This window comes from Pituophis catenifer, unplaced genomic scaffold, assembly GCF_029215685.1.
Source record: "Pituophis catenifer annectens isolate HBS135680 unplaced genomic scaffold, rPitCat1.0.hap2 SCAF_8, whole genome shotgun sequence".
NCBI lineage: Eukaryota > Metazoa > Chordata > Lepidosauria > Squamata > Colubridae > Pituophis > Pituophis catenifer.
Window position 1 is genome coordinate 76,023,283 of NW_027256888.1, and position 26,117 is coordinate 76,049,399.

The following is a 26,117-nucleotide window of genomic DNA, read 5'->3' on the forward strand; positions in this document are numbered from 1 at the left end:
GGCTGGTGACCCCCAGGGGGAGAGCCTTCTCTGTGGGGGCACCTACCCTCTGGAATCAGCTGCCCCCAGAGATAAGGAGAATCCAAGACCTCAGTGCCTTCCGCTGTGCCCTTAAAACCCACTTTTTCCAGCAAGCTTTTTTAAATTTTTAAATGTTTAATTGGTTTGTGGTTTTTTAAATTTTGGGCCAAATTTATATAGATTTTAATTGTTTTTAATATTTGTATTTCATGTTTTTAATTCTGGCTGTGCACCACCCTGAGTCCTCAGGGAGAAGGGCGGTATATAAATTGAAAATAATAAATAAATAAATAAATAAACTTTAAAGGCTTGTGGACATGCTGGCTGAGGAATTCTGGCAGTTGAAGTCAACAAGTCTTAAAAGTTGCCGTGTTTGGAGAACCCCGATTTATTCCTTGGTCATAGCTAATTTGCAATTGTTCAGTCTTGCTTGATATCGATAAAATAGAACTATTATCTATCATAGGTCCGTGTCCAACAACTGGCTGGGACTTCTGAATTGTGGGGACTAATCTTGTGAACGATCGATCGGGTTAAATAGTGCTAAATTGTAATATGGTTGGCTTGATTTTGGGTTCTGTCAACCTTTGTAAACCAGGTTTTTAAGCTTTGGTTTGTTAGCATGAGCTTAGCCAATGGTGGTTTGTACTATAAAGAATGGTTGAACAAGCCAAGGGATTCATAACTGACGAATCAAGTCATTGATGAAGCAATGGAGTGACCTCTTATGAAAGCATAGGAGCAGCACATCAAATCTGGACATGAAATGGACATGAAGGTAGCACCGGATGGAAGCATTTCATCACTTGAGTTGTATGGTCCATTTTTCTTTTAAAAAAAGAAGCAAGACAGGTGCAAATCTAGTTACTCCGTCTTAAGTTACAGGTTTTGGTGAGTTACAGGTGTAAAATAAAATCAAACAATTTGACCACCATGATAGGGATGGGGGACACATGCATACCATCCCTATACTCCTGAGAACTTCCCAATTATGGGTGTGTGTGTGGGGGGGTACATGCCAACGACATCAGATGCATCATGTCATCATGCCAAAGAAGCATAGTATGTAGTCAGTGTCATCATGATAGCTTCTACTGAATGCCTCCGATTCCAGTGGTATCTCTCTACTGATAACAGAAAATATTTGTAGCTCAGGGTTGAACTGCGAGGTCCTTGGTGCGCACTGAGCTTGACTGTTTTCTCACAGACGTTTCATTACCCAACTAGGTAACATCATCCGTACTAAAAGGAGTGGGTTTGTTCTCTGTTTATATACAAATATGTAAACACTCTTGGTATAACATTAACAGAGCAAGCCACTGCATATAAACTGAGAGTAAACCCCATTCTTAACCGGCACTGATGACATTACATAGTGTGGTAATGAAACCTCCGAGAAGGCAAGCAAGCTCAGAGAGCGCCAAGGACCCCACAGTGATTGTGTGTATTTGGCCAAATGTTGAACTTGCATATCTTTAGCTTTCATAACATGATTCTTTGTGTCGACAGGCTTCACAGGGGGAAAAAAAAAGAGGAAAATACACCAACCAGGTTCACACGTTACAGTACGCCTTAATGTAATCTGTTATTGGCTTAGGTATTGCATACATTTAACCCCGGTGGTTTATATAAACCATAGCTTATAACAGTATCATGTATGGAGCATGTTGCTGTGGTTTAGCAAACCACCCGGGGGTTAAACAAACCATGGTTTAATGCAATGTGCAAACACAAACAAGGGAATCTGATGGGTTTTTTTTAAAGAAAGAAAAATGAGAGACTAACTGCTTTATAACATTGAGACTCTTCTTACATAGGCGTTATAAAAATAAAAGTATCCAGAATTAACGCTCTTAAAATATATTCCATTCTTTTTTTTCTTTTTTTTTTAGTAATTTTACTTCAGTGAAACTACACATTCTGAAACAGACTTGTTTTCTGCTCACAGACCTCATTAAAGGAGGGTTTGCCGCCAGTAGTGAGTGTCTACCGGTTCTAGCGAACTGGTAAGGGCGGCGATGGGTGGCTCCGCCCACCCGCCCGGACATCATCACGGACGGTCTGCGCATAAGTGTCTGCGTGTGTGCAGACGTGACGCGCGCGAGCGAAGTGAGTGAGCTCACATTTGCGAACCGGTAGCAAAGGTAAGTGAAACCTACTACTGGTTGCCACCTTCTTTTTTTCTCATTTTTTCTTGTTACACCCCCTCCTTTTCCCTGGCCATTTTAAAAGCTTTTCCTCCAGCTGGCTTTTGAGGCCTAAAGGTCCTTAAATGGGAATGGAGGAGGAATAAGGTTGAGGTTGAGGTGAAAGATTTCCAAGGGAGAATTCCCCCCTCCTCCACTGATCATTTACTAGGAATATCTGTTCTATCATCATCTTCATCACTTTCTTTTTTATTACAGTCACAGCCCAGCATAAAGCTTTGAAGCAACAGGTGCCGCTTTCGAGATTATCACATACATTCCTGCCCCTTGAATTCATCTAAAGCAGGGCTCTCCAAATTTGCAACTTTAAAGACTTGTGGTGGACGTCAGCTCCCAGAATTCTGCAGCCAAGAATGGCTGGCTGAGGAATTCTGGGACTGGAAGCCCCACCAGTCTTAAAAGCCGACAAGCATGGAGACCCCTGATCTAGGTTTCCCAACCTTGGCCACTTTCAAGACGCGTGGACTTCATCTCCTCTGCTGGCTGGGGAATTCTGGGAGTTGAAGTCCACGTGTTTTAAGGCGGCCAAAGTTGGGAAGCCCTGATCGATAAAGCAACGTAGAGCGATGGCTCCGAGCGCATACAAAATATAGAAAATAGGAAATGACTTCCCTGCTGTAATAAATTAGGAAGAAATCCTTCGGATTGAACTTAGAAGAAGAAGAAGAAGAAAATAAATCCCGTTGGCTGTGTGGACTGTCAATTCAGTCCGCCCAACTCTTGTGCTACGTTATGTCTTAAGTTTTGGATCGCTTTTACAGACAGTCCAAGCCAAAGAGGTTAGCAAAAACGAAGAACCACAGTGTTTAAAAACAACCAAGGATTTTGTTTTGTTCTTTTTGTTTTTTTAAAAAAATCTATAAATAAAGAGAGAGATTGGGAAAAAAAATAATTAAAAAAAACACCTCGAGAAATTCTCCAATCCTTTGCAGGCGGATGCGTGTTCCGACTTTTATTGTTTTTTTAAAAGAGTCAAGTGGGAAAATGTAGGAAGAAGCTTCTGTGTCGTGCTGACTCCTGAGTTGTATGGTTCGCACAAGTGCTGGGTTGGGTTGGGTCTCACACCGCAGTCACACTTGGAAGACAGTATTTTGCTGTGCAAAAACATTCTCGAGTCCCTTATTGGTACCTTCGGCGGACGTTCAAAGGGAGAGGTCCTCCCACCCCACCTGCCGCCTGCCTGGCAGAGAGACACTCTAGGCATATGCATCTCGCTCACCAACCTAACGGGATCCTGCTGAGCATAGAGGGGAAAAAAATGGGCAGAGGTTTCCCCCGCGTTCAAAGCTGTGCAGAGAAGTGCAAATTGATCTGCAAAACCTGGGAGAGAAGGCAGTTCTCATGGATTTGTAAGCGTACAACTCCTGGCCCACGACGCCAACATGGGGGATCCCCTTCCCTGTAAAACTGAGAATTTCCAAATTCTTTCCTTTCGCCAATGTGGGAACTGCATCTGCGCCCCATTTTTTAAGCCGATAAGCACAAAGTGAACTCATTGCGTGTCAATAGTTGTGTGCACGAGGAATCCCTGACTCGGAGCCCGAAATTTTTTTTCAGTCTGTCCTTTAGCATCATCCACACAGCTGCTCCAAACTATTGTATTTGCCCCTCCCATGTGGGGTGGAGGAGGTGCTTCTTTTTGTTGTCGTTAAGCACACACACACACACACACACACAAAAATTAAAAATTAAAACCATACCCCCAACCCTCCCCGCATTGTTGAAGTAGAATCAAAACAACCGGTTAATAGTGTATATATGTACAAAATCTTTACAGAATTCCGTCTGGTAGCTTTAAAAAATATAAATATTGTTCAAGACACAGCAGAGAGCTCATCGATATTTTAATTAAGGCTTCATTATTGTAGATCCTTCATAATTTAATCTGGAGCTCGGAGAGGGCACTCCCGCAACGGGCACGGCTTGAACTCAGAAAGGTTGGAAGCGAATGTCAAGGCATTCCTTCCTGGGTCATTTTGAGCCTCTAGAACAACATCCTTTCTCATGTGCTCCAAGTAGTTTTGCTGTGATTGCAGATAGAAGGGAAAAAATAATGTACATGTCTATGGAAATTCTTAGTCATCCAGATCATGGCTGTCCCAAAGGTGTTTTTTCAAAAGGTGGCTGGTCTTTGTTTTTCCTTGAAGATGTTTCGCTTCTCATCCAAGATGCTTCTTGAGTCAGAACCGAAGAAGCTCCTTGGATGAGAAGCGAAACATCTTCAGAGAAAAACAAAATCTAGCTGCCTTTTGAAAAAAGCGTCTTTGGCAGGGGAAAAAAAAAAAAGAACGTAAACTCTTCGTGGCTGTTTTGAGTTCCCTACGTGAATTAGAAAAGAGAAAAACGAATCCTCCTTCGATTTCAAAAGTGAAACTCTTGTCTCTGATTAAATAAATGCAAGGGGTTTGTTCGCTTTAACGTGAGCTTCATCTGGAGGAGGTCAGAGGAAAGATGGGGTAGATCTGTTCTCACAGCTGGCCCCCGGGATCGCTGGAGGTTCGGCGGCCATTTTGCTCTCGAGGAAGTATTCTGTGGGGAGGCTTTCCAAGAGGCACTTGAGTTGTTCCTGCCCGAGTTTGATCTTGTCATCCAGCTCCCGCTGTTCTATAAGCAGCCCCGATTTCATCTTCACAAAGTGTTGGTAATCCTGAAGCTGTTCCTCCGAGAAGTAGCTGCACAGGATGTCCAAGACTACACGTTCTCGACGGTCCAGGTTTTCCTTCAACTCACGAGCATCTTCATGCTGGCCTGCTAACATCTTCCGCTTTTCATTCAGAGAAACCTGGGAGAGAAAAATGGGAGAAACAAAAAAGAGACAAAATGAAAGGTTCGGTACGGCAGCCCTGGCATGATGTGGGATCCTGTAGCGACCTAAGATGTCTAGAACAGAAGTGTTGTGGCCCGCCAGGGGAGCTGACAGCAGATTTGGACAGTGAGGAGGTTGGGGAGGAACATGGGCCAGTCCTAGAGTCTGAGGAAGGCTCTGATGAGGGCTCCACATTTGAGGCAGAGAGGGGGCCAGGGCCGTATGTCAGTTATCAGCTGCCTTCGGAGTCAGACATCAGTGAGGCAGATGAGCAGCTGGAGCCTGTTCCCAGTATGCGCCTGCGCAGAGTTGCCAGACGAAGGGAACAGCTAAAGAACAAGGGTCGACTTGGGAGTAAAGCCACAGATAGATGATGAATGCAGAGGGAATAAAAGAGGATTGAAAGGGGAGGGGTGTTTGCAGGAGACAATTAGTTCATTCCTGCATTCTTGCCAAGTATTGCGGCATCTGAAAGATATCGGCCTGGCTACTCTCCAAGCCCGATAAAGGTTGGTAATTGTGAACTATCTTGAAAGACTGTGGGAGAGGAAAGACTTTGCTGGAGAGGAATTCACTGTAAATTAAATAAAAGGGGTTTATTGGGACGAGGACTTGGCTTTGTGCTGCTGAGGAAGCCTAGGTCAGAACAGGAAGCCCTACGCAAGGGGATTTCAACAGGGTGGGTAAAGACAGACAGTACGACGCTATCTCCTCCGTGGGAATTGAAATCAGAAGCTGGCTTGGGTAGAAAGCTCCTTGAATGAGAGGGAGCTGAACTGAACCGGGGCCTCTTTCGTCTCAAGGGGTCTCCATGCAAGGACTTCTTGCATCCTTGGTGCTCCTTTGAGCTTGAAACTTTTCTCCTCGCAGACATTTCATTACCCAACTAGGTAACATCATCAGTGCTACCGTGTTTTCCCAAAAATAAGACCCTGTCTTATATATATATATATATTTGCCACCAAAAAAGGCACCAGATCTTATTTTCGGGAGAAGTCATCCACTGACTAACCTCACTTGCTGTTGTGGTCCGCCAGCAGCCCACGGAGCTAGCAGCGGAGTTGGATAGTGAGGAGGCTGGGGAGGACCATGGGCCAATCCTGGAGTCAGGGGAAGGCCCGCACGAGGGCTCTGCGTCGGAGGCAGAGATGGGGCCACGGCCATCTGGGAGCAATGCACGGACTCCGGAGACAGCAGAGAGGCAGAGGAACAGGAGGAGCCTGTTCCTAGTGCCCGCGTGCACAGAGCTGCCAGAAGGCAAGAGCAGCTTAAGCAAAAAGATGACTCAGGAGTAAGATCAGGAGATGAATGGCCCCTCCTATAAGGCTTAAAAGAGCAGCAAAGGCCCTTGGGCTCTTTGTAGGAAAGCAACATTGCTAAATCTGTTTTCCAGTCGACGTCTCTTGTTTCTGAATTTTGTGGGGCTTTGCCAGGGTGCCAAAGAAGATAAAAGTTTGTGATAAGCCTGAAGGACTTTTTCTGAAGGACTTGTTTTGGAATTAATTTGGACTAAGCTGGGAATGAAGTAATTCTCAGCTGTTATAATAAAATAGTTTTGTTTGAGACTAATTGTGTCCTGTAATGATTAAGTGAGCCTAGGTTACAACACTTGCGCGCGTGACCCCCGGCCTCCTTTTCGCTGTCAGAGGCCTTCAGGAACTTCTCCTTCTGCGGCCGGCAAGGCTTTCCTGAAGGCCTCTGCAGCCGATAACAGAGCTCCGGATCGATCAGCTGCAGAGGCTCTGGAAAAACCAGAATATCCCAACAGAAGAGGTTATTATTAAAAAAAATCTTAGACTGTGCGGAAGCGGATACATTAACCAAAAAATTAAAGGAGAGAGAGCAATTACAGGGAGGTTTAGTATGGGATAAATTTTATAAATGGCTAGAAAAGAGGAAAGTAAATCCCATTTTAGAGGAGGAATGATATCTGTTGAGAAACCTATCCTATATAAGATAAGTGAGGTCGGACAGACCTAATTGATATATTAAGGCATGTAAGTTGTTTTGTCTTCTCCGGATTATAATGTAGAGATACAGTACCGAACATTTATGTATTAAGGTACTGCAAAGAAGCAATGTATGTTTATTGTTGTTGTTTTTTTTTGTGTGTTATCTTTTTATGATGTGTTGTTTCTATGTTTTTTAACGAAAAATGTAAATAAAGATTATTATTATTTTTTTTTTAAAAAAAGGAAAGCCTTGCCGGGGTTGCCAGCTGCAGAAGAAATGGGCCGGCGAGGCAGGTGTGCGAGGCCTGGCTACAACTGTCCAAAGGTAAGTAGTAGGGCAGCTCCACCTCCCCCATCCTCACCCTAGCTTAATTTTTACCTGTGCACTCTGGAGTGGGCAGGGTCTTAATTAGGGCTTATTTTGGGGGTAGAGTTTATATTGGGTGCACGTGTAATAATCAAGCTAGGAGTTACTTTCAGGGTAGGTCATATTTTCGGGAAAACAGGGTAGAAGGGAGTGGGGTTTACAAGGACTCTGCCAGTTCAAGACTGGTTCTACACCTGCCTGATTTCTCAACATGACTCGTATTTATGACGACTGTAGCATCCTGGAGTCACATGATTCCCTTTTGCGACCTTCTGACAAGCCAATTCGATGGGGAAGCCAGATTCACTTAACCCCCGTCTGACCAACTTAACTGGCGCAGCGATTCACTTAACAATGGTGGCAAGAAAGGCTGTAAAATGGGGGCAAAACTCATTTAACAACTATCTTGCTCTAGCCACGGAAATTTTGGGGCTCAGCCGTGCTCGTAAGTCGAGGACTCCCTGTGTTTGGGTTCAGAGGTGGGAAATCGCCATACCCATTCTTGTTTATCCGCATCTTCGCCGAGGCTGCTGAGAACGTTCTCCACTCGAGCCAGGCGCCCTGAGAGGGAAAGCAAGAGGCTGACCACCTTATCCAGGTCGCCAATGAACATTCGGTACTTGTCAAATTCATTGGGCTTGCACAGGCCGCTGATCAGGGCTTCCACTTCCTCCCCCAAGGTGTTGTTCAGCTTGATGTCTGCTAGGAGGCTCTCCTTGGCTTCCTTCAGAATCTCTAGTTTGTGGGTCAAGCTCTGAATGAGTTCGGCCTGGTAAATAAGAAGAAAACAGAAATCAGTCACCACTGGAAAGCAAATTAATAGGCTATGAGTTATCTCTCTCTCCATATATATGTTATCTCTCTCTCTCTCTGTCCACGCCTGCCTGCCTGCCTTTATCTATCTATCTATCTATCTATCTATCTATCTATCTATCTATCTATCTATCTGTCTTCTGTCTGTCTTCTATATTATCTATATTATCTATATCATCTATTTATATCTATCTATCTATCTATCTATCTATCTATCTATCTATCTATCCTTTATCTATCATCTCTATTATCTCTCTCTCTCTCTCTCTATCACTATTTATCCATCCATCCATCCTTCCATCCATCCATGTCTCTTTTGTCTGTCTTCTATTATCTATATCATCTATCTATATCATCTATCTATCTATCTATCTATCTATCTATCTATCTATCTATCTATCTATCATCTCATCTATCTATCCATCCGTCCATCCAAACTACGGAACAGTACTTAGCTGGTCAAAGAAATAAGATGAGATTGATCTAATAATAACTATTATGATTAAATTAATAATTTAATGGATGACAAATCGTAACGACTAGGATGTTAAGTAAGGAATGGAGATAATAGTTCCTGGCGAGCATCTACGTAGAAGGGATACCACAAAATAACATACAGGTAATCCTCGGCTTATGATTGGTTGTTTAGAACCACATTGCTGGCTGGGGAATTCTGGGAGTTGAAGTTCCACGCATCTTAAAAGTTGCTGAGGTTGAGACACTCTGGTTTTTTTCAGGGTAGGTCAAATGACGGTAGCATTTCACCAGTGCAGCACAGGCCCTGCCCCTTTTGTGCATGCATTGTGAAAAGGTGGAGCTTATATCCCAACAGTGACGGGCTGCTTTTGTCATTTCAATGGAAGTCTCTAATCCCACAAATGTCTTGTCCACAAATACCTGTCCCTTCTGCACCAGACATGCTCAAAACTCACCTTCTTCTCATTGATGTCCACCTGTTCGTCATCCCCACCTGCTTCTTCAGGCAAATTCTTGATTTTATTCAAAAGTTCAGCTTTGGGTACAGAGACACTGTAGTACATTGGGCAGGCGACCGGCATCGTCATAGCAGCTTCCTTCTCATTGCTCCTAAACACAGTTCAGAAAACACACATATATATAAATAGGAATGCAGGAAAATATTTTTGCTCTTCTTGTGGCAATTAATATATGTTCCACAACTGGTACGGCTGTGCAAGGGATAAGTTTTTCTCCCTGCTCATGTACTGCTTTGAAAGTTAAACCTCAGCTTACATCAGCTGGTCAGCCTCCCAGCTAAGAACTTCAACTTTTTAGAAGTCTCAAAGGTGATCATGGTAAGGTGGGCATTATGGCCATTTATTTGGAAGGTACCCAGATGGGGGCATGAATCAAGGGTGGGATTCAGCCGGTTTGGGCGAACTGGATGCTAATTTTACATCTGGTTTGCTGAACCGGTAGTTGCAAGGACTGGTTGGCCCTGCCCACCCTGCCCCACCCCTCCCAGGAGTCTCCACGCGGCCCGTTTTGGATGCCAGGTAAGTGCAGGGCACGCGCGGAGGCTCTGGGTGGGTGAAAAATGGGCCTTCCGGAAATTCTTCCGGGCCTTTTTCTGCCCTCCGGAGCCCAGGGGAGGCCAGTTTCGCTCTCCTGGAGGCTTGAGGAAAGCCTCCGGTGCCTGGGGAGGGCGAACCCCCCCCCCCCACACACACACCGTGGTGCAAGTAGGCCATGCCCACCATGGCCATGCCCACCCAGCAACCGGGCAGAGAACCGGTTGCTAAAATGTTTGAATCCCACCCCTGGCATGAATGCTGGTTGACATCATATTAACAGTGATGTGAAGTAGTGAAGTGTTTTAACTACTTTATAATGCCTTGGTAAGGCCATATTTGGAATGTTGCACCCAGTTTGGGGTCACCACAATATAAAAAAAGATGTGGAGACTCTAGAAAGAGTGCAGAGAAGAGCAACAAAGATGATTAGGGGACTGGAGGCTAAAACATATGGAGAACGGCTGCAGGAACTGGGTATTTTAATGAAAAGAAGGACTAGGGGAGACAGGATAGCAGGACAGAATATCTCAGAATATCCCACAAAGAAGAGGGGGTCAATCTATTCTCCAAAGCACCTGAGGGCAGGACAAGAAGCAATGGGTGGAAACTAATCAAGGAGAGAAGCAATTTAGAACTAAGGAGGAATTTCCTGACAGTCAGAATAATTAATCAGTAGAATCACTTGCCTCCAGAAGTTCCAGCTCCAACACTGGAAGTTTTTAAGAAGAGATTGGATAACCATTTGTCTGAAATGGTACAGGGTCTCTTGTTTGAGTAGGGGGTTGGACTAAAAGACCTCCAAGGGTCTCTAATCTGTTATTCTATTATCATAGACATGTTCTTCAAGGACCTTGATGGTAACACCAGACCACCACTGGAGGGGGCAAGCCAACTATGCTTTTTTCTTACTTCCAAGCAGGGTGGATAAAAACCGATGATTTTTTTTAAAAAAAAAAATCAGATTTTTTAAAATTTAAATCGGATTTTTTTTTTACTTTTATCAAATTTATTTTAATAAAATGCTTTTGGAGTAAAAATCTATCTAAAGATAGTTTCCTATTTAAGATACATTAATAATTGAGTTTATTCAGCATGAAATGGAGCTTAGTTGTGTAGCATGAGGCTGCATATTCTGCAATATTGGGACAGAGGAGGAGTTGCTGCGGGACAGAAACGACAGTTGCTCTTTAAAAAATTGTGATTTAAATCGAGTTGATGTAAATCAAGCCTTTTTACGACTGATTTAAATCGTGATTTAAATCGACTTGATTTAAATCCAATCCAATCCACCCTGCTTCCAAGGATCTCCCCAGTCATTAACCTAAATAATTCCGTACTTCTGCAGAAACTTAATTCTCAGGTTTAATTTCAAGTGAACGGAGACCTTGCGTGGAGGTATCATAAAGCATTTAATCCACCTTTCTTAGCGCAGTACTCCAAATATAAAACTTTAAGGATTCCCCAGCCCTCTTATTCAAATTGTCAGCCCAACTCATTTTTTCCCCCCTGTACACTGCAAAGGGAAATCATAGGCAAGCGTGTTTCAGAGAAAATCCCCTGCGGTAGCTCTTGATCAGTATTTCAAGAAGCCACTGTGGGAATGGAGATTTTGCAATATCCTTCCCCCAGGAGTGGGGAGGGAATGGGGATTTTGCAGTATCCTTCTCCTGCTATGCCCACCAAGTCACGCCCACAGAACTGGTATTAAAAATTTTTGGATTTCACCACTGTTCGACTTACAACCATTCCTTTAGCGCAGGGGTCGGCAACCTGCGGCTCCGGAGCCACCTGCGGCTCTTTGGGCCCTCTGCTCCTGTGGCTCCCTGTCAGGTGATTCCCAACATTGGCTGGCCCCGCCCCTCGCCCTCCCCTCCCAGTCACTCCTCGCCTGGCCTGAGACGGTAAGGGCGACAGCGGGGGATGGAGAAGTGGCCAGGGCAGAGACAGAGAGATACAGAGAGGGGGGGAGGGAGAGAGAGACATAGAGAGATACAGAGAGAGAGGGAGAGAGGGGGGAGAGAGGGAGGGAGGGGAGAGAGAGAGAGATGTCAAAAGGATTGTGTGGTTCCCGGTGTTTTTTAACAACTGATTTAATGACCGGCTGGGTAGGCATGGCTGGGGTGCTGGTGGTCATGTGACTGGTGGAAGTGAGTGACATCGAGTTGGCCACGCCCACCCAGGTTTTGAGGTGCCCGGTGTTTTCTTTTCTGTGGGAAACGGGTCCTGAGTATTTAAGGTTGCAGACCCCGGCTTTAGTGACTGTTCTAAGTTACCACCAGAGGTATTCTGGTATTCAGCCAGTTCGGATTGGTTCAAGCGAATCGGTAATGGCGACTCACCCGCCTGGGCACAATCCCGTCCTATATCGCTGTGTTTTTGACGCTGTATAAATGCGTGGATGGCGCGCGTGAGCGAATTGCCATGTTTTGTGATGCTGCATGGATGGCGCGCACGCTCACATTTCCGGTGCTAGGCGAACCGGTTGCTACAGTATGTGAATCAACACCTCTGGTTACAACGGCACAGAAAAAAGTGACTTATGACCGTTGTCCAGACTTACGACTGTTGAGGCATCCCCATGGTCATGTGATCAAAATTTGGAGGCTTGGCAACCGCTTCACATTTATGACGGGCGTCATGTGATCCTCTTTTGCAACCTTCTGACAAGCAAGGTCAACGGGGAAGGCAGGCTCACTTGACGACTTACAACGATTCACTTAACAACTGTGGCCACGAAGGTCGTAAAATGGGGCAAAGCTCACTTGACCACTGTCTCGCTTAACAAGAGCAATTTGGAGCTCACTTGTGGTCATAAGTTAAGAATTACCTGTACTTCTTTTTCATTCCACTTGAACTGCAGCACAGAACGCACAAGTTTTTTTTAAAAACTTCAGATAAATAACATTTAAGCAAAAAGGCCAATTTGCTGCATGGATAATAGGTAAGTAAAACTTCAGTGTAACATTAAAGTAATAAACCTTTCTGTTTATTTTAATGTTCGTTTTCTGGTCCCAATTGTTTGTCGTAAGTCAAGGACTATCTGTTTATTTATGTCATGCCTATCATCTACCCCTATATCACATACCTTATAGATAGGTATGCGTACCCCTATATCATATGCTTTATACATAGTCAAGATAGTCCTTGACTTATGACCGTAATCCAATCTTCCCATTATAGCCGTGATGGCGAACCTATGGCACTCTCGTGGGCACGTGCGTCGTTGCCAGCTGCTCTTCTGCTTTCCGTATCTTTGCAGGCACCGAGCGCTGGAAAACAGCCTGAAAATGGCCCGAAAAAAGGCAAAAAAACCAGGCTGTTTTTGACCCGAAAACAGCCAAAAACCAGCCTGAAAACGGCCTGTTTTTTGGACCATTTTTGGCCTGTTTTCTGGTGCTCCAGCACCCACGAAGACCAGCCAGCCGGCGCGTGCATGCATGCACGTTCCTGTTTGGGCACTCTGCCGAAAACGTTCACCATTACTGCATTATAGTTATATCATGACGGTCATAAAGCAGATCACCGTGTGTGACTGGTCCCATTTTTTACATCCTTTTTTATTGGTGGTCATTAAGAGAAAGCCACGGTCGTAAAACAAACATTGTGGTTGTAAAGAGAGTGCTACAGTCAAAACCGAGCAGGCTCCGTAACTCCGCAGGATAAACACTAGTCTTTAGGGTTTCCTGCCTGAGAAAGGGGGCTGGACTAGAAGACCTCCAAGGTCCCTTCCAACTCTGTAATTCTGTGATGGGGTCAAAAACTTAAAAAAGAAACTTACTTGTTGCCGGCTGGAGAGAAATTACTGGCAGAATTCTTTATCCTTTTCTGCATTATTCTCTTCTTCGCACTTTCTTTAAGCACCCTGGAGCCTCTGGGGAAAATCCCCTCCATGAGGTCCATCGTGGTCTTCATGTTCGAATCGGGATCCAGGATGCTGGAGAGCGACTTGTCCTTGTGCACGATTTCCTTAGCCAAGGACTCTTCCTTCAGATCCTCCCGCGTTTTCTCTTTCCTTTTACTCTTCTTGAGACGGAACTCCTTCTTCTCGGATGCCACGTTTGCCGTTGCGGCTTCTTGAGAAGGTTCCTTCTCAACCGTTCCTTCGATGGCAGCATGGCGCTCTTGAGCTTCCGGAGAAGGAGGGACTCCGGTTGCTTTGGGTTCTGAAGATCCAACGGATGGAGAAATGTTGGTCCTGAGGAAGTCTGGTCCTGGTTTGTCTCTCGTGGAGAAGTCCCTGGAGAAAGCTTTGAGGTTCCTGTTCATACGGGGCAGGAAAAACAAGACAACCTAATGACTGTATTACTGTCTTATGTCTAAGGATATTTACTCATGTGGTATGGCTGTATTAAGATAAGAGATAATTTTTATTGTCATTTTTGTGTGTGTGTGACCACACTGGCCCACGTTAAAAATGAAGTTCTGTTGCCGGCTCTCAAAAGAAGGTATCTATCTACCCGATATTATTATTATTATTATTATCCTTCTCATCTTTTCTACTATCTTCTTCTGTTGGTATCATATTTATTTATTTATTATTTATTTATTTATTAGTCCAATTTATATGCCGCCCTTCTCTGTAGACTCAGGGCGGCTTACAATGCATTATAGCAATAGCCTGCATACTTTTTTGTATAGACCTGCTTATTAGGGCTTTCAGCCCCCCCAAGCGGTGTTGTTCTATACAAAATTGGCTTATTGCCCCCACAATCCGGGTCCTCAATTTATCTACCTCGAAAGGATGGAAGGCTGAGTCAACCTTGAGCCTGATGATATGACTGTATTACCTTGTTATTTGTATGTATACTTCTTGTTTGTATGTAGATGTTGTTTGTGTATGTAAACTGATTATATTACTTTGTTGTTTGTAGGTATACTGAGAGCTTATGCACAGGAGAGAAATTCTTTGTTTGTCCAATCACACTTGGCCAATAAAGAATTCTATTCTATTCTATTCTATTCTATTCTATTCTATTCTATTCTATTCTATTCTATTCTATTCTATTCTATTCTATTCTAATCTAATCTATTCTATCCTATCCTATCCTATCCTATCCTATCCTATCCTATCCTATCCTATCCTATCCTATCCTATTCCATTCCATTCCATATTAGTTTCTATTTTATTTCCTATTATTATTTTACAGACCCCTCGCATCCTGGACATAAACTGTTTCAACTCCTACCCTCAAAACAATATTATAGGGCATTGCACACCAGAACAACTAGACACAAGAACAGTTTTTTCCCGAACGCCATCACTCTACTAAACAAATAATTCAACACTGTCAAACTATTCACTAAAGCCCCATTACAATTACTATGAATCTTCTCATCGTTCCTATCACCCATCTCCTCCCACTTATGACTGTACGACTGTAAACTTGTTGCTTGTATTCTTACGATTTATAGTGACTGTTTCCTAATATGATTTGATTGCTTATTTGTACCCTATGACTATTATTAAGTGTTGTACCTTATGATTCTTGATGAACGTATCTTTTCTTTTAAGTACACTGAGAGCATATGCACCAAGACAAATTCCTTGTGTGTCCAATCACACTTGGCCAATAAAGAATTCTATTCTGTTCTGTTCTGTTCTATTCTACTCCCTATTATATTTTCTATTCTATTTCCTATTATTTCCTATTCTATTCTATTCTATTCTATTCTATTCTATTCTATTCTATTCTATTCTATTCTATTCTATTCTATTCTATTCTACTCTACTCCCTATTATTTTCTATTCTATTTCCTATTATTTTTTATTCTATTCTATTCTATTCTATTCTATTCTATTCTATTCTATTTCTATTTCTATTTCTATTCTATTCTACTCCCTATTATTTCCTATTCTATTCTATTCTATTCTATTCTATTCTATTCTATTCTATTCTATTCTATTCTATTCTAATTCCACTCTACTCCCATTTCTATTCTATTCTGTTCTGTTCTGTTCTGTTCTACTCTACTCTACTCTACTCTACTCTACTCTATTCTTATTCTACTCTACTCCCTATTCTATTCTATTCTATTCTATTCTATTCTATTCTATTCTATTCTATTCTATTCTATTCTATTCTATTCTACTCTACTCTACTCTACTCTACTCTACTCTATTTCTATTCTATCCTACCCTACACCTGAATGCCGGACAAATATCTAAGAATTTAGAGAATAGTTGTCCTCAAAGAATTCATAGGGTCATTCTGAGGACCAAGCTCATTTGAGTTCAGAGCCAGTAGATCAAAGTCAAAAATTAAGTTAAATGCATTAGTTTGAAATTCTGGCTGATGAACACATTCTATGCAAGAGAATATTTGTAACTCAAGAGTTGAACTGTGGGATCCTTATTGCTGGTCTGAGCTTGGTCGTTTTCTTGGTTGCTTTGAATCTCATGATAAACAAGCCAACAGTAAAGAACAGCCTAATCAAGGAACCACCAAGAACGGTCCCATCAACACTGACAGGATTAGCCAATATATAAAAAGAGAACAAATCCCACTCCCTTCTAGCACTGATGATGTTCCCTAGTTGGGTAATGAAACGCCTGCAACAAACAATCAAGCTCAGAGAGCACCAAGGATTCCACGTTCCACCCAAAGAGTAGAAAGAACTGGGAAAAGTCACTGCAATATCCAATACCTTGTCATCTTCTCGTCTGCAAGACTTATAGAGCTGTCTGATGCTGGATTGTCCTCTTCAAATGCCACACTTGGGGGTGGCGATGGAAATTCTTCTAGATTGTCAATGGGACTCTCAGGAGGTGGTGGATATTCTGATAGATCACCCATAGGATGAGTCTGGGCTTCTTGGATGAAAACATCATCATCATCCTCTTCTCGACAGAACAGTGGTGGGGACATCTGGAGGTAGGTCTCTGAGATGCGAAGGGACAACCTTCCTTGATTAGAGAGAGATTCTGGCTCAGAGAAGGAACTATTCTTAGAGGGGATCCCATGCCATTGTTGGAAAACCTTCTGGCCAGATGTTTGAACAGAAGTGGAGCTCTTTGGATGGTTGTCCTCTCTGGCCCATTTCATTTTAGCTGGGGCTTGTCTTTGAGACAGAGTAGACTTGGACCTCCAAGTTGTTTCTTCTGCTGGCTCCTTGCTTGGGTGATTGACACTTTCCAGGACCTGGCTCGGAGTTTTGTTATTGTCTTCCTTGTCAGCTCTGGGCGGCCACCTCGTGAGCGTGTTGTCTCCAGCAGCGGAGAAGTCTGAAAGAGTCGGGGTGGAGGATGCCGAACTGCGGGAAGAATAGCTGGCTTTGGAAGGAGCGACCCGTCTGAAGCCTTGCTTGGCCTCGGAATGCTTCTCCTTCATATCCGGGCAAGGGGAGACAAAGGCCGAAGTCCGACTGTGATGTCGGAGAATATCAGGGACCTTCTGTCTCTCTGCGGGTGGTGCCGAGCTCCCCACATTCTCACTGCTGTGATGAGGACGGTATTGCGTGAACGCCGATTTTTCCAGGTGGCCTCTCTTGCTATTGCCAAATGACCTAGGAGAGAGCAAGAAAACAAGAGTTTTCTCAAAGTGGAATAAAACAAAACAAAAAGAGGGGAGGAAAAAAAGCATTCTGACCCACCAAATTAGACTTAGACTAACTTTGTCACTTTGAATGCACATTAATCCGCATAAATTAAAATGAAATTTCATTGTGTACAGCTCTCAAAGGGCCCCCACCTCCAAAATACACGACATAAATATGACAAAATAAATAAATACAAAATTATGCATATACCGTATGTTAAGGAATCCAACCGGGTTATCATGGATATGCTGGATGACTGTTCTTATGCCATCTTCACTTGGACAATTATCCACAAACACAGCTGTCTGAATATGGTACTGTGTATTCACACCAACTCTCAGTATTCTGGGCCCATAACCAATGTTAAGGACTATGCGCAGAGTAACCCTTGAGTAGCAAGGTTGTGCACATGAGAAACGGCTGAGAGTGATTGTGAATAAGCACTGTCAATACACAGATACACTGAGTTGTGATATTCTTTTACTTTTAGGAAAATCAAAACAAAGTCCAATAAACAATCCAGATACATACACAGATAAAGATAGTTAAATTGTCAATCCAGGGATATTCCAAGAACAAAGTCTTCTTACCAGTTGTTGTAGTCATATGCAATAAAACAGTTCTTTTTAGAGTTGCAACAGGAATAAGTACAGCAGTAAAACAATCAGTTGACTCCCACAGAGAGGGCTTCCTCAGGGTGCCATCAGCCAAGTTATGTTGGCTGGCGACACCCAGGGGGAGGGCCTTCTCTGTGGGTGCCCCAGCCCTGTGGAATGAACTGCCCCCGGAAATACGTAAGATCTCCAACCTCCAGGTATTTCGTTGCGCACTCAAGACCCTGTTGTTCTGCCAGGCTGGGCTATCAACATAACAATTTTAAATTGGGTTTTAAATTTCTGGGGTTTTAAAATTTAGCCGAATTTATTTAATAATTTTAAACTATTTTAACTGATGTTGTTTTGTGTTTTTAATAGGCTGTACACCACCCTGAGTCCTTCGGGAGAAGGGCGGTATAGAAATAAAATTATTATTATTATTAGTAGTAGTAGTAGTAGTAAAACAGTAGAAAACAACAAGTAGCAATAATCAAGCAGTGATCATGCAGAGAGAACAGGCAGAGAGGAGCAGAGGTAGCAATAATAATGTAATAAGAGAAAAAACAAGCCATGATTCAAGCTTCCTCTTAAGTACGTTGGCTACAGAGCTAGTCAATCAGAACACAGTATGATGCAATATAGCATTACAATCTTAAAGCTATATATTACATTTTGACTGCAAACATGCATTGATGGTTTATATATATATCCATTCCCTAACACCGTATTTTTCAGATTATAAAACACACAGGAGTATAAGACCCACCAAGATTTGGAAGAGGTAAACAAGAAAAAAAGAAGTTTTTGCCCTCCCTGACTCCCAGGAGCATCCCATTTTTAGGAAAAATGGGGCCTGCAGAGGGTTTGGGAGGCCTGCAGAGTGCTCATGGGGGCTGGGGAGGGCAAAAACGTGACACATGGGGGGTTTGGGAGGCCGAAAATGGGCCCGTTTTTCACAAAAACGGGAGAGTTTTTGCCTTCCCCAGCCCCCAGAAAGACTCTGCGTTCTCAGGGTCACCTGAGTGATGCGAATGGGTGTGGAGCCTTCTTGGTACTGTTGAAAGGACTGTGTTGTAAACAGGAGGAGTGTCGTATCCTCCCCCTCTGTTGAGAGAGGGCAGTTCAATTTTGACACAGATGGGCTCTTTGACCCCTCTTTCAAACCAGCGGCCCTCTCTGTCCAAAATGTGGACTTTGCTGTCTTCAAAAGAGTGGCTTGTATCTTTTAAATGCACATTGGACTGCTGAATTTAGTCCTGATTCAACAGTTCCAAGAAGACTCCACATGTCAAAACGATTGATTTTGATATGTCAAAAGGATTGTGTGGTTCCCGGTGTTTTTTAACAACTTGTTCTGTCCCCCTTCCCCACACAGGCAAACACACAACCAGGCACGGCTGTCAAGATTTTATTAAGCAATCAGACTAGAAACCCTTGCAGATGAGAGTTTTGGCAGTAAACTGCGAAATGCCTGCCAAGTCAGTTTTCACTCACAGTCAGCAAGAGAGAGTTTATCCTCAGTCTGGTTCAGTAGCAAAAAGTAATCCACGAAGCAAGAGTTAGCCAAGGTCCAGTCCAAATTCGGTTTTAATTTGTAATTGGTTTTAACTGGGTTGTTTTAAATTGATGGCCAAAATTATTTAGTGTCTTTTAAACTGCTTTTAAATTTTATATGTTGTGTTTTACCGTGGCTGTTCACCGCCCTGAGTCCTGTTGGAGAAGGGCGGCATACAAATAAAATAAAATAAAATAAATAAATAAATAAATACGCACAAGCCAGATTTCAGGTAACACGATGTGACTCTCAGGTTTTTAACTTTGACCGTCACAAAGCCTGAAGAGCAATCACACCCACTTTTATTCCTTGTGGGGTGTGGCTCAGTGACTCAGGTCAATCTCTGACCCTCCCACACCTCTTTCGTTGCTGCGCATGCTTCTCCCTCCGACGCTGCCTGGGATCAAGCCAGGATTCATCATCCTCACTCCCTATCTGTTGTTGTTCCGATATGCTTTCCTCCTGGCATATCCCAGGCTGTTCCTCTTGGTCTTCGGATGGAAACTGAGGCATTGCCAGAGAGGAGGGTCCTGGGGAGGCCTTATCAATTCCTCCTCATCACCTTCTGAGTCCTCTTCCTCTGTTAGGACAGGCTCGGGAGTCGGGGTCACAACAAAACTGGTTCTCTGCCCTAATGACCGGCTGGGTAGGCGTGGCTGGGGGTGGTGGTCATGTGACTGGTGGAAGTGAGTGACATTGAGTTGGCCACACCCACCCAGGTTTTGTGGCTCCCGGTGTTTTCTTTTCTGTGAGAAACGGGTCCAAATGGCTCTTTTGAGTATTTAAAGTTGCAGACCCCTGTACTAAACAATAAGCAAGATCTCCATTCCAGTAAATAGGTGGTTTTACAAATAGGGACTGGACAGAAACATAAAACTTTCAACACAATCAAAGGTCCCAGTAATACCCCGATCCCATGTTAGGGAGCATGACACAAATACGTTAGGTTAATACATGACATTCTGAAATAGTTCTCCTATGATTTCCCTGCCATCTGGAGCCGTCATTATGTGGGATATGCAAAACATCTGAAGGGAGTCCTTTCCCAAAGCATGTGGCTGCAAGCAACCCGACCTCCCTTTGAATGTGGAAGCAGCTGTGAAGTCTGCAAGGCTTAGCACAGGCTAAGTTTGGGGGTTGCTGGAAGTCGCTGTGAGTCTCACAGTGAGGCTGAGGAGGAAGTAAAGCATTTGAGGGTGTTTGTGGCAGTGGAGGTGACCGGGAAGTTTTGGAAGGAATCCTAACAATCTTTCTGACCGAACTAGCATTTCACTCAACCTGATGCAATTTGAAAAGCATCCCTAATTATCTTTCCTTCCCTCCATTCCCTCTCCTCCCTATTTCTTTCTTTCTCTTTCTTTCCCTCTCTTTCTTTCTTTCATCTTTCCCTCCCTCCCTTTCTTTCCTTCCTGCCCTGCCCTCCCTCCCTTCTTTCTCTTTCTCTCTCCCTCCCTTTCTCTTTCTTTCTTTCCCTCACTCACTCTTTCTTCCTTCCTTCCTTTCTTTCCCTCCCTCCTTCTTTCCTTCCTTCCTTCCCTTCCTTCCTTCTTTCTCTTTCTTTCTCTTTTCCTCTCTGCCTTCCTTCTTTCTCTTTCTATCTTTCCCTCCCTCCTTTCTCTTTCTTTCTCTCTCTCACTGTCTTCATTCCTTCTTTCTCTCTCCCCTTCCTTCCTTTCTCTCTCCTCCCTCTTTTTTCTTTTTTTCCCTTTCTTCTTCCTTCCTTTCTTCTTTCCCTCCCTCTCTCCCTTTCCTTCCCTGCCTTCCTTCTTTCTTTCTCTCTTTTCCTCCCCCCTCCTTTCTCTCTCTTTTTTCTTTCTCTCTCTCCCCTCCCCTCCTTCCTCCCTTCTTTCCTTCCTTCCAATTTATGAGAAATGAAAACCAGCACAATTTGGTTAGTGAGTCTTTGGAATTGCACGGAGCTCTTTCGTTGAAGAAAAGGGCACCCTCAATGACCTACGGAGCAAGCTTACTGACTTTTACAGCTGTAGATTTTGGAAATAACATTTCTAAGCATTTAACATGTCTGCAACATACAAACCCCCATACAAACACACTTACCTGCTTGTAGCACCCAGTACGTAGAAAGGATCTTTCATAAAATGGGAGCTTTGATTACTGTCTTCCACCTGAAAATCCTTAAGGAGAAGAGATGGGAAGTTAAAAGCAAATTTAAAAAGCCACATTATTTTGTCAAAGAGAAGTTCAACAAATAGTGTCTGGGCATTTTGACAACTGGCATGTTTAATAAACGGTTCCAATGTCCTGGGGTCATGTGATTGTCATTTGCAACCTTCCCAGTCAGTTGCTGAGCGCCTGAATTTTGAACATGTGACATGGAAATTTTGGGCTCAATTGTTGTCGTAAGTCGAGGACTACTTGCACTCGAGTGGACAGAAGGAAGAGGAAGAAAAACCTTTTGGAAGGGACAGAATAACTGAATTGCCTCTGTGCTCACAGACAGAAAAAGACCCGTCTCTTCCTTCTGTTTTTGTCTCCTATGCTTGCTAATTATCTATTTTTTTTGTAAAAAAAATCTATCACTGCATCTATAGATCATCTTTCCTTACTCACTTCTGCCTGCCACATTAAAATATTAAAAGCCTAAAACTTCTGCTCAGTGGTGGGATTCAGCCAGTTCAGGTGAAACGGTTGTTAAATTTCTGGCTGGCCCCACCTCTCCCCTTCCAGGAGTCCCCACGTGCCTCGTCTTGGCTCCCAGGTAAGGGCAGGGAGGCCTACTAGGCCCAAAACGGGGCATGGGGTGCTGACTTTGCTTGTCAGGAGGTAGCAAAAGGGGGATCCCATGACGACCTTGGGGCGCTGCAACCGTCATAAATGTGAACCAGTTGCCAAGCGTCTGAATTTTGATCATGTGACCACGGGGATGCCGCAACGATCGTAAGTGTGAAAAATGGTCACTTTTTTTCAGCGCCGTTGTAACTTAGAACGGTCACTAAATGAACTGTTATAAGTCGAGGACTACCTGTATCCCAAAACAGCATGGGGATGTATTTTCCAATGGTATAATGGCTTGCCCCATTATAATTCAGTATCATCTTTTAATTCCTTGTGAGGTGAAGGCTGTGCAACTGAATGGAGCTAAGTGTTTACTGGCCGGATGCCCTTCCTGTTGCCAATGCAGAGTTTTATTCAGCAGATATATTCTCATTGTGGCCAGAGGAGAGATATCTGCCTCTACCTAGGACAGTGATGGCTAACCTTTTTGCTGTTGCGTGCCAAAAGTGGGGGGAGTGGGGTGGGGTCGTGCTCCCCATAATTCAATGCCCCCCTGTGCTTCCGCCCCCCCCTTTTTGGCACACAACGGCAAAAAGGTTACCGGTAGGCCCGTTTTTCACTCTCCCTGGGCTCTAGAGACTTTCTTGGAGCCTGGGGAGGGCGAAAACAGCCTTCCCCACCCTCCAGAGGCTCTTTGGAGGCCGGAAACGGCCCATTTCCCGACTTCCGGTGGACCCAGAAGGCCTGAAAATCAGCTGACCGGCTCACAGATGCATGCTGGAGCTGAGCTAGGGCAACGCTCGTGTGCCTACAGATATGGTTCCGTATGCCACCTGTGGCACGCGTGCCATAGCTTCGCCATCACGGACCTAGGATCAAACTCACAGCCTCCTGATTGTCAGGCGAGAGCGCCACCTCTAGGCCCCCGCACCGCTCCCAAGAGACTCTTCAATATGTTGCTAATAAAACTGCATTGTATACCCAGAAGAAAAGAGGAGTTTTAGCTGATAAATCTGCATTTACTCTTATATCCCATAGATGTAGATCGTGGTGCTGCTTGGTTGAATGCAGATAAAAACTATGAAGAGCTGCCAAGAGACAGGCGCGCATTAGAGAAGGGATTCAACCAAACGATTACTTAGAAAGCCGCCTGACGAGAAACGAGATAATTTTCTTAATCTATTTCAATCTTGTTTGAATTCTTTAGCTTGCTATCTGATCTGCAGAATAAATGGTGGTGTGGGTTAGATTTAAATTTTTGCAGTGACAGTTGATCCATAATAATAATAATAATAATAATAATAATAATAATAATAATAATAATAATAATAATAATAATAATAATAAAGCTGCTATTTTCCTCCTTCTCTCTCTGCTATGAAAAACAAAGCATTCCAATTAACGATACAAAATGGGTGGATAATCCTTGATTTACAACAGATTGATTTAGTGACCGTTCGAAGTTACAACACTACTGGTAAAATGACTTACGACTGTTTTTCCCACTTATGACAATTGTAGCGCCTCCATATTCAGGTGCTCAAAATTCAGACGCTTGGCGCTATCTTTATTATTAAAAGTATCCCTTACAATCAATCCCTTAGTGACCGTTCGAAGTTACCATGGCGCTGGAAAAAAGCGACGTATGACCATTTTTCACACTTAAGACCGTCGCAACATTTCCACAGTCACATGATCAAAATTCAGACGCTTAGCCACTGGCATGTATTCATGACAGTGGCCAGGTCCCGGGGCCACGTGATTCCCTTTTGCGACCTTCTGACGCGCCAAGTCAACGGGATAACCCAAGGACCTGCAACCTTAAACACTCAAAAGAGCCACTTGGACCTGTTTCCCACAGAAAAGAAAACACCGGGAGCCACAAAACCTTTCCCGTGCCTAACTATTTCTTGAGCAGCCACAAAACTAGCAGATGTAGTTGAATTAAACATTCTGTTTTCTTCTGAAACTTTTTTTTTCTTGGATTTATCCATGGTTGGCCTACCGGGGGTTGAAAAGCTCAATAAATTGTGTGCCGGCGGGTGTCACACATTGGCAGTTGTGACACACATTTTGAGTGACAGGGAGCCGCAGCAGAGGGGTGAAAGAGCCACATGCGGCTCGGGATAACCCGATTCATTTAACAACCGTTTTGCTAAACTTAACAACTGCAGTAATTCACTTAACAGCCCTGGCAAGAGAGAGGTCATAAAATAGAGCCAAATTCATTGGACAATTTAGCGACAGAAATTTGGGGCTCCATTGTGGTCGTAAGTCGAGGACTACCTGCACTGTCCTATCCCTTGGATTATTTTAATCACGGTGGGTTGAATAATTCAACGATCAGTGGGGCAGATCTCATGGAAAGCCACAGTCTATGGCTCACAACATACAATAACCGGGATCACCCTGCATTAATCCAAAATCTAATACAATGGGTGTTCCCAGTCAATGAGATATAATGGTATGAACCAGGGGTGAAATGCTACCGGTTTGGGCCGGTTTACGAAAACCGGCAGTAAAAAAAAAATGCTTTTAAAAAATAAATAAATAAAAAAAAGGTTCCAACGATCATGGGCACAGCTGATTGTCACAGCTGATCATCGGAACTTTTTAAAAACTTTTTTTATTTAAAAAATGCTAAAGTAAAAAAAAAAGTTGGCCATGCCCACCCAGTCACATGACCCCCCCATCAAGCCACGCCCAAAGAACCGGTAGGGAAAAGTTTTGAATTTCACTACTGGTATGAGCTTTCTGTGCATTTAAATGATCCCCCTGACTACAGCCGGAGTTTCCAAGTATGAAAAATTCAGAGACCCAAAAGAAAGAAGAAGAAGAAAAAAGAGCTTGGGAAAACACACACATACACAATACTGGCTTTTCTCCAGATGCTAAAGATCACATATTTTGAAGAGACACAGATCCCAGCCCGTCATAATTTACTGGGTCCAAAGATTACTTCGGCTATATAGACTGCCTTCCTCCGTTGTTATCCGTGGGGAAGGCAGCAGCTGGTGAGGGAGGGGCCCTTTCAACGCTCCCCCAAATTTATACGCGGGAGACCCATCAGGCATGCAGGCCGAGACAGGCTAAAAGAGAAGCTGCAACAGAAGAGCAGGAATGCTGGGGCCGAAGACAGATCGGCTGGCGAGATTGCACAGCTATCAATTTCCTCTCTTCTTTAAACAAATTCCTTGGGTGACACAGCTGTATAATTTATAGCCAGGCTGCACGGAACACTATATTCCCTAAGGAGAGCTTGCAATATATATATATATATATATATATATATATATATAATATATATTATATATATATATATATATATATATATATATATATATATATATATATATACACACACACACACACACACACACACACATATATATATATACACACACACACACATATATATATATATTTTCTTTTTTCCTTTTCGTAGGCTTTTATGTGCATATTCTTTCTAGCCAGGTTTTACCTATGTAAGCTAACTAGGGCTGAAGAACATCTTAGCTTACGTAGGTAAAACCTGGCTAGAAAGAATATGCATATATATATATATGTCTTCTTAAGTTTTCGTGGGTGTGCATATGCAAAAAATTAAAACCTCGGGTGTTTTCCCACGTCATTATAAATAAGTTGGTTAAAACATTTAAAATCCTGGTTTTAAGCTGGGATTTTAACCAGGATTTTAAAATATTTTAACCAACTTATTTATAATGACGCGGGAAAACACCCGAGATTTTAATTTTTGCATATATATGTATATCTATCTATCTATCTATCTATCTATCTATCTATCTATCTATCTATCTATCTATCTATCTATCTATCTTTACACACACACACACACACACACACACAGAGGGTACCGTGTTTCCCCGAAAATAAGACTCTGTCTTATATTTTTTTGAACCCTGAAATAAGTGCTTGGCCTTATTGCCATGCACTCAAAAGCCCAATTGGGCTTATTATCAGGGGATGTCTTATTTT

General features: G+C 43.3%; 1 protein-coding gene across 1 annotated transcript in view; it reads right to left on the minus strand.

Moving 5' to 3' along the window:
* Positions 1-4,538: 4,538 nt before the first annotated feature.
* SHROOM3 (shroom family member 3) overlaps positions 4,539-26,117 on the minus strand; it is a 238,802-nt gene continuing 217,223 nt past the window's right edge. The window contains exons 6-11 of the mRNA XM_070948822.1: positions 21,444-21,520; positions 16,344-17,201; positions 13,477-13,956; positions 9,099-9,252; positions 7,850-8,122; positions 4,539-5,010 (exon numbers count right to left, since the gene is read on the minus strand). Of these exons, the coding sequence (XP_070804923.1) occupies positions 4,669-5,010; positions 7,850-8,122; positions 9,099-9,252; positions 13,477-13,956; positions 16,344-17,201; positions 21,444-21,520 (2,184 nt within the window). The 3' untranslated portion in view covers positions 4,539-4,668. The remainder of the gene's footprint in view (positions 5,011-7,849; positions 8,123-9,098; positions 9,253-13,476; positions 13,957-16,343; positions 17,202-21,443; positions 21,521-26,117) is intronic.